At 39.5% G+C, this 13,617-nt stretch overlaps 1 protein-coding gene across 3 annotated transcripts in view; it reads right to left on the reverse strand.

The window, feature by feature from the left end:
• Positions 1-13,617, reverse strand: part of FBN2 (fibrillin 2) — a 118,640-nt gene that overhangs the window by 43,590 nt on the left and 61,433 nt on the right. For all 3 annotated transcript variants that reach the window (XM_032096785.1, XM_032096784.1, XM_032096783.1), the window contains 7 exons: positions 12,559-12,678; positions 8,724-8,861; positions 7,396-7,446; positions 7,104-7,229; positions 5,917-6,144; positions 2,829-2,954; positions 881-1,009 (listed from right to left, as the gene is read on the reverse strand). In XM_032096785.1, coding sequence (XP_031952676.1) covers positions 881-1,009; positions 2,829-2,954; positions 5,917-6,144; positions 7,104-7,229; positions 7,396-7,446; positions 8,724-8,861; positions 12,559-12,678 — 918 coding nt within the window. The remainder of the gene's footprint in view (positions 1-880; positions 1,010-2,828; positions 2,955-5,916; positions 6,145-7,103; positions 7,230-7,395; positions 7,447-8,723; positions 8,862-12,558; positions 12,679-13,617) is intronic.

A 13,617-nucleotide genomic window follows, 5' to 3' on the forward strand; every position in this document is an offset into this window, starting at 1 on the left:
TGTTGCCCTTTATGAAAATGTATGATTGTTTTCTGGTTTTTTTAATGATTCTTAATGCAACCAGACACCTGTTTATGTATGCACTGAAATTGTTCTCTATGGATAAAGTTACGGGGATGTTTGTGTGTCAATTTTTACCTGAATGGCTCCTCAGTTTGGCAATCCCTGTGTATGCCATGGTGTGGGTGTAAAACACTCTTGTCACAGCTTATAAAGGCAAACTGAACATTTGACTCACAAACCTGATAAAACCAGCTAACACTGCTGGTGAGGATGGAGAGAAATGTGCCCAAAAGATGTTCAAGGTGGAGGATGCACTTACACTTTTGGACTCCCAGGAAAGTCTAGAAGTATCACAATTTGCAGGAAAACAAGCAAAGGTGACAGGAGTCTAAGTCAATATTTTTTAAGGTGACCAGTAACTTTTGGTGTCTCCAGATCTATTCTTACAACTTTAAATAGGTTAAACAGATGTAATTTTTTTCCAGAAAATGCTGTGAGAATTTCTTGAGTCCTAGAAGAATCAATGAAAAGGGAATGACACTGCTTTTGAAACTTCAGATTTCTATTCCTAGCTTTACCATATATTTGGGTACCCCACCAGCAGTTTTTAAATGAATTGTGTGAAGAGTTGCTGCTATTCTAAAACAACTGTACAGAATAAGCGTCTCTTAAGGGTATAAGTAATTAGCATAAAGAACAAGCAAGGCTATAGACTTAATTCAGTTATCTGTCCTATAAACTGCATGTCTGACTCGTGCTCATGAAGTCACAATAATGACACATCTGAAGTGTCAGTGTGGCAGAGTTTGTACAGTTCAGAGAACAGCCAGGCTTTGCACAGCAAATGGAGTCTCCAGGGCACCCTGGCAACACTTACCCATGCAGCTCTTCATCATCATAAATCCACTTTCGTAGCCAGCAAAGCACTCACACTCAAAGCTGCCAGGAGTGTTGACACAAGCACCACTTCCACACAAGTCTGGGGAGATCCTGCACTCATCAATGTCTGTTTCATAGCAGTGGAGAGGTAGAAAAATCAAACTGGGTTTAAGGTTATCCTGCTTTTCACAGAAATGAACACTTGGCTACTATAAATTAAGTCTACAGAAATCATATACAGTATGCAAATCAAAGACAAAAACAAATTACTTATAGAAAAATCTGATTATGTGAAACAGTCCATGAAAGATTCGTAAGGTTGTGTCTTCAGAGCTCTCAGGTCCCAATAAACTGTGCAACAAGTCTGCCTCTATTAAGTGTAATTTAAGGTTAGATTCTTAAGGAAATAATTAAGTGTAAGAAATTACAAGATGTCATTGTCACAGAGGTATCAACTGACTCCACGACTACAGTGCCATTGATTATCATTTGATTATTATGAAGATACTTATCCAGTCATAGCATTATAAGCTTACATACACCCTTTCCATTAGGAATTAGTTCCTATAAAAACCAAATTTACAGTTCATTGGTTGTCTTGTTAGTTAAGTTTGAATGAAACTTACTGCGGAAAACTATAGCAAAAAAGACAGAGGAGCTCTTTTTAAATCACACTGGTAGTGAGTCAGAAATCTAAAGAGGAATTTTAATGTGGATATGATCCAGTGAAACAGGTCAGTGCTGCAGGAGAGGACTTTGTGTCACTGCCCATGGACAGGTTTCTGCTGGATGATGACAGTTCAGTCCTCACAGATGTGTGGAGGTGCCAGACCCACGTGGCAGATCAGGGGCATTACTGAGCATCTGGGCTCCTACAGGCGTTATAAACACTTTTTCACTAATTTAAAACAAGCAAAAAAGTCATCTACTTAAAAAAAACCTGTTTCTCTACGGCTGCTCAGTGGAATAATTTCATCACCATGGAACAAAAGAAAAAAAAAAAGCTTTTCCAGGGAGTTTTCTGACCTATTCTTGTTAGCTTAGAAATAAAATTTGTTAAATGCATTTTCCATCAATGCAATCACTATAAAAACATGGAAATCACCAGCTAGGGCAACATTAGCATCCAGACCAACCTCAGTGAACATGCCTTACCGCCCACACTTCATAGTTATTACGCAGACACACTCACGGACGCCTGTATGTTGTAACAAAACCTCCTTCATTTTCAGCACAGAGCCACCCACAATGCAGGCATCCAAATTCTCACAGCCAAAGAACTGCCAAGCTTATCTTCAGATTTTCCAGACAGTAAAGAACAAAATCCTAAACTTCTAAATTAAAAGCACGTGTCTGTATCTTCTTGAGTTAACGTTGCACTGGTCTCAGAATTGCAGAGGTGCCTTTATGTGTCCTCAGCCATCAAATCTTAAAGAAAATTAACTTGCAGTCTCTAAGTCATTTGGTAATACAATGACCAAGAGAGTAAGGAATGTAAATTAAGATAATCTCTGTGTTAGAACATTAAACTTGGCTTCGCTCATGATCCTTATTGATTTTTCAGGTTGTACTGATATAGCATGACCTGAGCATCTCAGACACCAATTATAAAAAGAGAAAAGTGTTGCATGTATTAAATAAGCAGTTTCTGAAAGGGAAACTTGAGACAATTGGCCATTCTGTCCAAAGATTAATGAAGGAAATGAATGGCATTAAGTTTCCAGATCACCAAGCTACGCCACAAGAGCAGGTCCCTTTAAAAAGCCCCAGGGATGTGGCGGAGTCCCCATCACCGGATGTTTCCAAGATGGACAGGGTGCTAGATAATCTTATCTGGGCTCCCTTTCCTCACAACTGGTTGAAAGAGCTGGTCTTTTCAGGTTCCTTTCAACTAGGACTATTCCATGATTCTCGGGAAAGCTGTGGAAAATGCAAGACTTACTCACCTGTACAGTTTCTTTCCTCCATATCTAAAGTGAACCCACTGTTACATCTGCATTTGAAACTTCCAATTGTGTTTCTACATTTACCATTCATGCACATGTCAGGGAACACTTTGCATTCATTGATATCTATTAATAAAAACAAAGAAAAGAACATTCTTAAGCACAAGGATATATGGAATTAAGGGGAGTTTCCTGTTTGTTTTTACCAATTTTACTGAGCATAAAAGGCAGGGTTTGGGTTAGAAGGGGCATCCCTGGGGATTTGATTGGAAGGGAGATGTTTCCCTGCCTTTTGGACTATTTGTGCTTTCTTTGCTTCACAATACCCAAACCAGTCACTAAAAGTTTATGTTTATCGGCAGTCAAAGAAATTCAGTGATATTCTCTGAGCTGAAATTCTGGTACTTGTATTGCTCGCTTTGTGATAAAATCAATTTTCCTGGTATTCCTGAGCCAGCTTGTAAAACATGCAACTATTACCTGGTTGATTTGGTTTGATTTTTAAATTGAGACTGCCAGAGTTGTAGCTGGAGCTCAGTTTTCAAAATGTTATTTTTCCTTCTGTAGAATATCAAGTGAAATGTTTCACCTCTCCTCAATGCTGGCTGACATAAACTGTTAAGGGATTGTCTTAGGTTACAATGTAAGATGTAATCAAAAGGATGTCTTCTATCCCCATCTGTTAAAACCAGGTGGGTCAGTGTTCTTTATCTCTTCCATGACACATCCCTGATAACTCCCTGTGGAGATATTTTTATGTTAATGGGCCACCAAGCCTCACTGCATGACTCATAAAGTGACATCATCCCATTGTGAGATGCTCCGCCCCGGGGGAGGAACCAAGCATTCCTGCCAGGATATAATCTGAGATTCTGAACACCACAGTCAGCCTTACCTACTGGATTCCCAGAGGACAAGAGCTACATAACCACCACTGGACCTTCAGAGGAGGACCAGACCTTTCTACAGGATCACCGCTTTGACAGAACCATTTCTATCAATTCAAAGAGGACCGCAGCCACCATTTAATCGGACTGCTACCACCACCCTGCCCAGCAGGGTGTCAGGTCATATCCTGACTCTGTCTAAGCCAGTGTTTCTGTATTATTGCCTTGTTATACATATATTAGTAAAGAACTCTTATTCCTATTTCCCATATATTTGCCCAAAGCCCCTTAATTTCAAAATTATAACAATTCAGAGGGAAGAGGGTAACATTTTCCATTCCGAGGGAGACTCCTGCCTTCCTTAACAGACACCTATCTTCAAACTAAGACAAGGATCTTGCACAGGACAAAGCTGAATGAATTTTTCCTACACTCTGTGATATAATTTGCTGAAGAAATGTCCTTAACTGAGAAACATCTTCGATGAAATAAACATCAATCTCCTATGTTTTCCTGCAAATGGAACACAACAGTGGTCCAAATATGAAGGCAGAAACAGGAAGCCAAACCTCAGAAAATCTCAGCCTAGACAATATTTATAAAATAATTATTAATTAACTTTTTTAACTAAACAAATGTTGATAAAATTATAATTATAATTGTTGTTGTTATTTTCCTTATTTGTTTAGTAAAGCACCAATGAAATTCAAGAGCTTTGCCTGAGATTAACAACTCCTGAAAATTAGAGTTAATAAATTGGTGAACTTATGGTGAAGCAGAGCTCCAATCTGTTATAGTTTTCTCAAGCAACTCAAAGTATTTCAAGACAAATGTTTCAGAATGCATTCTCAAAAAAAAAAAAAAAAATACGAACACATTTCTGCATCACCTCTGCTTCTGCACACAGAAATCTAGTTTTTCTTCTCAGATTTTAGCCATCTAAAGTAACTTGGGTCTTTTGTCTTAACATTTTCCAGCCTATTCTGTTTTGGTTTTGCTTTACAGGAGGTGAAGCCAGCAAAAACTGGACAAAATGCTTTTATCTACTCCTTTATCACTGCAGATCCCTGTTGTCACTGCCCTCATAATCATAACGCAACAGACACCCTCTCCTTTTCATCACTTACTGATTCTTCAAACCAGAGAAAGAACCCATCCTTCTTCAATCTCTCAGAGAGCCCTGGTCAAATTTTAGTAATAGTTTATGTTTATGTCTAAAATCCTTGACTTCACAGATCTTCATCCGACCCTCTCTGCAAAGCACAGCGTTAAAAAAGGTGCACATTTTCTGTTATTGCTGTAATTCAGAGCTCCTCTCCCTTCAGGAATTTCCTTTTTCTCCTTACGCCACTCAGACTTTGCACCTTTTCCTCTCAAGCTCCCACGAAAAGCAGAGAATTCCCCCACCTGTAACATCAGCTCTTCCAGGCAAATACCTTTACCACATTTCTCAAGCACCCAACAAACAGTCCCAAATCCTGGAATTTCCTCAGGATACTCTCTTGGATGCACCTGTAATTGACACTTTACCGTGCCATAAAGTGAGTATCTCCTGATTGGAGAGAATTTGCTGAAAGTCCTTGCAAGGAGTTTGAGAGATAAAGTCTCCTTTAGTTTCAATGCTTCCCGATAGTTGTTTATTAAGTCTTATCAGAGGAACTGAGCCACTAGCGTGACCCAGGTACAGCATAGAAGGAAGAAAAGTAGGAGTGAGGCCAATTATCAAGATTTACACAGCCTTTTAAAGATATTTTAACCAATAGTTACTAAAAACGTACATTATTTTCCACTTTCTTACCAATTATTCAGAAACATGACTAGGAACTGAGAAATTTTCTATCCAGTCAATCCAAACTACTTTTACTGCAGAACATGGAGTAGTAGAAGAAGGAGAAGAAGGTTTAGAGAACAACAACAATCCTCCATTTTGATATTTTTTACTCTTATCTATTTACTATAAAGAGAAGCCTAAAACCTCTAAATTTTTCACCCTGTGACAACCTTACATAGTAGTCTATCGCCTAATTCACACTACTGTATTTTCTAGTTCTTGTCTGACTGTTGGTAATTTTTTCCAAGGTTTGAAGCTAAAACAGTGTTGTTCAGGGGGGTAAGAACCCTTAAAAACAGGCAGAGAAATATTCTCGGCACTCTGGGTTCCTACACTTAATTAATTCTCAGACACAAGAACGAACGCTCACCTTTGTAGAATGGCCTGCCAGTCAGAACATCCCCCCTCTTGGAGAAGCCAGGGCCCCTGGGGCACAGAGCCTGGTGCTCCTTGGTGCCGGGCATGGGGCAGCGCTCGCAGTCGGAGCCCCAGGCAGCCCCCACGGCGCAGCAGCAGGAATCCATCCAGAACCTGCCGGGCACGGGCTGCACGCACTCGTCCTCATCCCACTTCAGGTAGCACTGCTCCATGCGAATATCTGCACGTTTCAGAGCAAAAACCAGGCATTTATCCCTCTTCTCAGCTGTTTCTCAGGCACAAGCACACATAATGCTTAGCTTCTGCTCAAGACTCTGCATTTCTGTAGTGTTCAGCCATGTGAAGTTGCTAACACTGCACTATACTTAAATTTCTGGATCTTTCTTGTACCACAAAAAAGTAGAAGAATTTCCTTCATTGTCCCCCAACATCAAGATATACCCTTACCCCCTCATGCAGGTTTCTATGTGTTTTAGGTTTCTATGTATATTTGACAGGACAGACACACGTATTTCTTTACTGTACCAGATACTCTCACTTATAAAATGACCCTTTTGTGGCTCTTGTGGTAAAAAAATAAATTCCTCCCTATATTTATGTTACTAAATTAATAGTACAGTGAATATAGATTAAAAATAAAAAAACCTGATTGTTGTTACGCTTACTTTAAACCCAGTTAGAAGGAGAAAACAGTAGGGTTTCCAGAAAAGTTAATTATTATGCTTATTATACTCAAGGGTCCATCCTATTTGCAGCAAAGGAGGTCAACCAAAAGACAGATCAACCAAGTGTGCAAGCAAAATGTTGTACTTGTGTACCCAAATGCCAGGAAAAGAACCACACACAGGCCTGTGCACTGAAAAAATGACCAATTTGCACCAGCATATTTGTGCTCACCATCCATCACCCAGGACACTGCTGTTCCTGAACAGGAGTCAGAGCAGGGACAGCACTTTAGCACAGCCTAGTGACTGCACTGAGGGCAAAACAAGCCTCAAAACAAATGCATTCCTCGAAGGAATTATTAGCTCTTCTCTAAACTGGCACAGATATCTTAGCAGGCGTATTATTTGGGATAACTCAGAAATAAACCACGCTTTCTTTCAAGCCCCTGGAAGAACGATTTTGGAGAGATGTTGGACAGAGCTGAAGAGGAGGGAAAGTGGGGTATGCTCTTACCTAAACACACTCGCCCCGTCCCGTCCAGGGTCAGCCCCTCGGGGCACTCGCAGTGAAAGGAGCCTCTGCTGTTGATGCACCGCCCATTGGGACAAACCCCCGGGAAAACCTCACACTCATTTATGTCTGTGGGGACACAAAGAGTTCGGTTACCTGCTGACCCCACCAGGAGAGCTGCAGCTTTATGGAGAACTTAAGTGACAGGAAAGAAACAACACAGTAAATCTCCTTTTTTCACATTTTCAAAGGGGGGGAGGGGGGGGAAGTCTTGAGTAAGAAGCAAAAACTTCACCTTCACAGGTAACACCCTTCACTCTGGCAAATCCTCTAGAGCAAGCTGTGTCTGGAATCAAGCCAGAAAGAAATTGTTACTGCTTTAGAGTGACAGGAAGGTAGCAGCAGAAGATTTAAAAATAAATGTATCTTCAGAATTCCCTAATAATTTGACTGTGTAAGGCAGGGAGTATTCTAGCCTCAAACAGGAAAAGTATTGACTCATATATGCAACTTAAACTAAGTGATAGTTGACAAAATTAACTCCTACACCATTACTTTCTCATGTGCTTTCCTTAGTGAAATGATCAGCATCTCATCAGATCAGTCTCTGCAGTCACATGCAGCTAAAAGGTAAAATTCCTTCCAGAGGCCTGAAGATTTACAACTGTAGTAACATCAATTATCAGCTTTTTTCCCCCACCAAAGCTGAATAATGGATCTGAGCAATGAGATTACTTTATGATAGGCATGTAAAATGTAGCAATCATAGAGTGATTTGAGAGCTTGCTGAAATTTAACTAGTTACAGAATGGGAAATTCAGGGCCCAAATGCACCCAATCTGAGCTAATTATCTGTCCAGATTGATTAGGTTTTGAGCAGTTTTACCAGTTTAACCTGACCATGCTGCTTCCTGAAGTCCAAAGGAATATCTTTGCTGCACTGCACAGCTAAGAGCTCTGCTGGATGCTGCTTGCACTCTGCTTGTTAGTGGGGATACACATGCCCACAGTAACAATCAAGAATAAGAGGATAAAACATCCTGACACCAGTTCAGCTGCTAGTGGCATTATTCAAACCTTAAGGGCATCAGTATTTTTGCCATAAACTAGAGTACAGTTAGCATTCCTGCTTCCAGCTTCCAGAACTAGCCCTACAATCTCATAGTAGTACTATTCTGCAATCCATAGTGGTACATAAGCTTTGTGTTTGAAAAGAGCTGGGGAAAAAGTGTTAACAGCCCACAGCATAAAAGGTCCTCCAGAATCTTACCAGATATTTCACTTTACTGTTTTAGTCCTTTATCTCTCTATGCCAGTCAATACACAGTCCTTGTGGAGATGAAACATATTGTAACCATTAAGAGGTTTATTCACCTGTTATTTCCTGGTATGCTTCAAAGTTATTAGAATGGTCTCTGATGGTGGAGATTGCAAGTCATGCTAAATAAGACAAGTTATTTTCATAGGGGTTTTTTGGGGGGAGTGGTTTCCATGATTTTTGTTTGTTTTGTTTTGGTTGGTTGCTTTTTTGTTTAGTTTTTTATTTTTACATACAGAGACTACAAGAATCTACTAGTGGTACTTCTTCCCTTCTCCCAAAAAATGCAGGGTATTGGAGCCTACCCAATTCACACCGTTCACATGGGCTGCCCCAAGCTGCTCCTAAGGTAGCACAGCATTCAGATTTCAGTGTGGCACCATTGATGTTGACTTCACAGTGGCTGTCTCGGATATTAAGCCAACAAGTCCCCTTCAGGCTGTCTGCAAGAGAACAGAAAACAAAAACAATACACAGTTGTCACAGCCAAAAGAGCTGGCATGCTACGTCCATGACACCAGCAGGCAGAGTACCAAGGGAGCACAAGCTGTCTTTTAAAACAAGTAAGAATAATTTTGTACGCATTTTAGCTTAGAACCGGTGTAAAGGGATAGCACTATCACTAAAAGTGAGCAACAAAGCACACTGCTTGAAGCATTTTACAATCCAGGTCCCACAGCTGGCAGAGGTCTTCCAGACACTTGAGTGGATTTATTTGTTTAATTCATCTAGTGATTGATCCATCTAAAATACACAAGTTACAACAAGAGCAGAGATCCCAACCTGGGACTGCCTTTCCCAGGTGACTGCCTGAACCCTTTCTGAAATGCGGGTGCTCTTGTGTCTCTTGAAGGTGAGCCTTCAAGGTTGTAAGGAAATCTAAAAAAAAATATATATATTGTGGGTAGGAGTGTTCTATATTATTTTAGGGGCCTGGTTCTGCTGCTGCATTAGCTACACTTTGAACACGCCTGTTAAGCTGTATTCCACTCTCTGCTCCTGAGGACTCAGGCCCAGCACATCCATCCCCTGAGTTACAGCCAGGCTGGAAACCCAGACCAGGTCAGGGTAAGCCCATTCCGGGGAGTTCCCAGCTCCATCAGGCAGCAGCTTCTCTCTTCTGCCATGGGCCAGAAAGCCCCCGTGCAGAGAGAAGACTTTTAGTCAAACTGTTGTCTCTGCTGCCTGAAATGCTCTGAAAGTCCTTTTTAGATACCCAAATCTCCAAATCTTAAAATCTGTTATTTCAGTGCCTGAGTAATTTTTTGAAACATCAGTCAGATCTCAAATCAGGTACATACTTTACAAGTTGTATCTTCTGCACCTTTGCTTGCTACCTTTACAAAGTTACACTCAAATGGTACAACATTTCTTGAGGCAGGCAACAAGCTTGGTGATCAGACAGCAAAAGCAGCCCCTAAGGTTAGACCCAAATTGGGAGATCAGCCTGGGCAGGGTTTTAATGCAGTTGCATACTCAGAGTGTAAAGCTAAGCAAGTGACCCAGACAAATTTAGTTTGATGACAAATGGGAGAATAGGACTTAGGTTTAAGATTTACTTATATTACATGTGCAGAAGGCCAGATGCATTACTAGTACCTCACGTTGAGGAACAATGTGCTTAAGACAGAAGAATCATTCCAACTTATTTTTTTCCAAACAGCTTCAACTTTTCTACAAAATCATCATGCTAAAAAATTATATGGACCACAGGGAGCACAACCTTTCTTTGGTTAAAGCAACAGAAAAAAACTCTCCCAAGAATGCGACTGAAATCTGCCCCAGAAACTGGGCAGGGTATTTCATTAATATTTAAGCGTAAACCAGTTGTATTATTTAGGTGAACATTGGCCTCAAACACGTGGGACAGAGCTCCACAGTTGAACAAGTGCAGAAATACAGAGCTCAATATTATTTCCTTTTACTAGTGAACTTTATAGGAGGGAAAAATCAAAACCAGTATCTCAAAAATTATTTGAATTCTACTAATTAGCAGGTGCCTCTGCTCATACCAGCTGCATCCACATTATCCTGCCAAAGTCTGCTTGTTTTATCTTTTTCAGACTATTCCTTTATTCTGCATCCTCTCTTTTGTCCAGACAAAATCTTTGGTGAAAGGGTTATTATGCAACATCATAACATTCCTTCTGTTGCTCTTATCCCTTTGATTCTAACTTGAAGAAGAGTATATGCATACTACAGGCAGATGGCATCCTACTTACTGTGCACTGTATGCGCTCCACGAATCTTGACTAAAATCTGTATGAAAAGCATGTAACAGTGGATATTTCAAAAAGCACAGATGGCAGTAACCCTAAGGTATGGGCAATTCCCAAAACAGCAACGAAACACTCGTATACTTCAAATATACTTCAAAAACAATTCCACTTTTCTTCCCCTCCACAAATATGGTCCTAATATTGCAAAATCTGCCCATGTGCAAGCAAAATATGTCAATATTATTGCCGAAAGTTTTTACTGTAACTGCTGAACTTAAAATGCTCATTTGCTAAAGGTTTTGGTACAAATGCTGTGAATTGCATTCTGACTGTAACTTGAGCAAGGCATTTTTCTCTCTGCCCAGGAAAGCTCACAGAAGGAGACAAATGGCTTACATCTATGCTGAATAATGTGGTACTGATTCTGGTTCTGACACGAGAGCAAGTTTGAAAGTAAAGAAAAAGCTAGTCAGAATCTGACACTACCTTACTTTGATTAGTCCTAAGTAGAATACAAAAAAATCCTAAACCACCATACTATTTTAGCCCTTCAGTTATGTTTTGGAATAAGGTATCTGTTGTTACAGCAGTGCTTTACAGAGGCAGTCTGATAAAAAAAAAAAAAAATTAGGATCAATATACAAGTCTTTCTCTACAGTGGTAACGGGAAAATCAACTTGAGATTTAAAATGGCATACATATGACAAGAACATTTGTAAGTTTTTCCACACAGCAAATCAACCACCTGTAGCCTCCAGCCCCTCACTCACTTTTCAATAACCCAGCCTGCCCTCCTCTCAAGGCTTCAAATGCCAATGAAATTTCGTCCAAGGTGAAAAACTGGGCTCTAGCAGTAACAATCTGTATGTCTTGCATCAGCTCTACTTCTGACCCTTCTGTCTTAACATATTCACACTTGCAGTACAAAAACGTTGTTCCTAAGACAATTTTTGTCAACATGAAAAACTAATGATTAGGCTCACAGTATGTAGCTGGATCCTGTTCTTCAGTTTTCATCTGACTACTCAGCTACTTTTTTTGGTTTGTTTATATTTTATGTTATTTATCACTGCTATCCAGGCCTCACACTGTAAACAATCCAATGAAAACCATTTGCAAAGTAAATCCAGAACACTGTTGTAATTAGGCTCTTGGTGAACTTGTGGCCCCTTTGGATGTGAGAACAAAAGAAAATTAAAAATAAGAGGTACAAAAAAGCATAGGTTAGTGTGGTTATATCAAGAAATTAGCACAACATGAACAGAAAAAAAACCAATAATAAACTTCACCAGCCAGTGATGTTACAAGGAAATATAAGAGAAGGCTTAGGCACAAAAGTAACATTCACTTAAAAAAAATATGAAGGCATGGAAGAATTCCACCATTAAATAGAAACTTGAGTCTTTGCATTCATTTTTCCATCTTAAGAAAATCCTGACAAGGCAGGAAATTTGAATGAAAAATGCCAAACAAATCCATCTGAAAACAAAAGTAACATTTAAAATTAGCATCACTCACTTACTAATGACACCCAGTTATTAATGACACCACATCCAGCTGGAGCACCACACATATCCTACAATAATTTCAATTATGCTACAGAAATAGTATGAAGCAATGGCAGCTTATGAAGACCTGCAATGTGTAGATAACTGCAATCCTTGTGAGTTTTCTTGAAAGGCAAGGAAAAAACCATAATTAATAAATGGCTTCAGGTGATAATGCTAATGACATCCTGTAAGCAACTGTTGCTGCTTACTCCAATAAAATCTCTGCAGCATTCTGCTTTTTTCCCAATAGAATAATCAAAGGACACTAAAATTTATATATATATGTAGAATATGTGTGTACATATATATATATATATATATATATATGTATTTATTTATAAAAAGGGAAAATAACAGGAGGAAATACCCACCAATACAAATCAGTCCTGTAGGGTCCAACTTGCTGCCGGAGGAACATTCACAGTGGAACGATCCAAGGTTGTTCCTGCAGGCACCATTGACACATGGGCTGCTTTCACATTCATTTATATCTGTAATCCAGAAACAACGGACATTATTAGAACTACAGTGTGCTTCTGGGAAGTATTACACAGTAATTTATACTCTCTAAATGCTGCTGTAGGCTATGAGGGGCCAGGACTGCCTGGAATATTTGTCCCTCCACTCCTCCCAGCAAGGCATTCAAAAGGTACAGGGACAGACAGGTAGCCTGTATTTTGAAGTGCACATATTTTGACAGCGTTAATTAAATGGCCCTTTTCTACAAGGACAGTTGATTTCCAACACCATGAACCATAAAGTTCTCCAGCATCAATTACAACCGTCCCGTGAGAAAACAAAACTCCTTTTTCACAGAATGCAAATGCATTCCCAGCCACACCATACAGAGCACAAACAAAGTCCTCATTGTTTCTGTCATTTATGGCTCCATGAGAAGAATTAAGAAAACCCTGTCAGAAGCAAAATATCACAATGCTGGCTGCAATTCTCTAGTTATGGAAATGTCGAAGAAATAGGAGTAACTGGAACACTGTAAATGGTACTTCTCTTTAGCCCCTAAATCCTGTTTATTATCCCTGTGAGGTTTTTAAGCCTGTTCACATGCAAGAATAGGACCCCTGCAGACAGCATTATTTGCTGATTTTTTTTTAAAGTGGAATCAGTTTAAAGATTAAAACAACACTAAAAAATTCTCTCCAAAGAGAATTGCTGATGCACATTCACCATTTCTTCCTGAACCCAACCAATTTATTTTTTTTATATGGGTCCTGAATTAAGTTGTACATTCTAATCCAAACATTTCCTTTTGGCAGGCTAGAAGTAAAAAAATGTTTAGTGCTTGCTTATACGTGCTAGCAATAATATCCATAAATTAAACCAGCTTAATTTAAATTAATTATAACCTTAGCAGTATCTAGCTAAGCCCTGAAGATATTAATAACATCAAGAGATCATTTTCAAGGCAAATT

Source organism: Corvus moneduloides, chromosome Z (genome assembly GCF_009650955.1).
Source record: "Corvus moneduloides isolate bCorMon1 chromosome Z, bCorMon1.pri, whole genome shotgun sequence".
Lineage (NCBI taxonomy): Eukaryota > Metazoa > Chordata > Aves > Passeriformes > Corvidae > Corvus > Corvus moneduloides.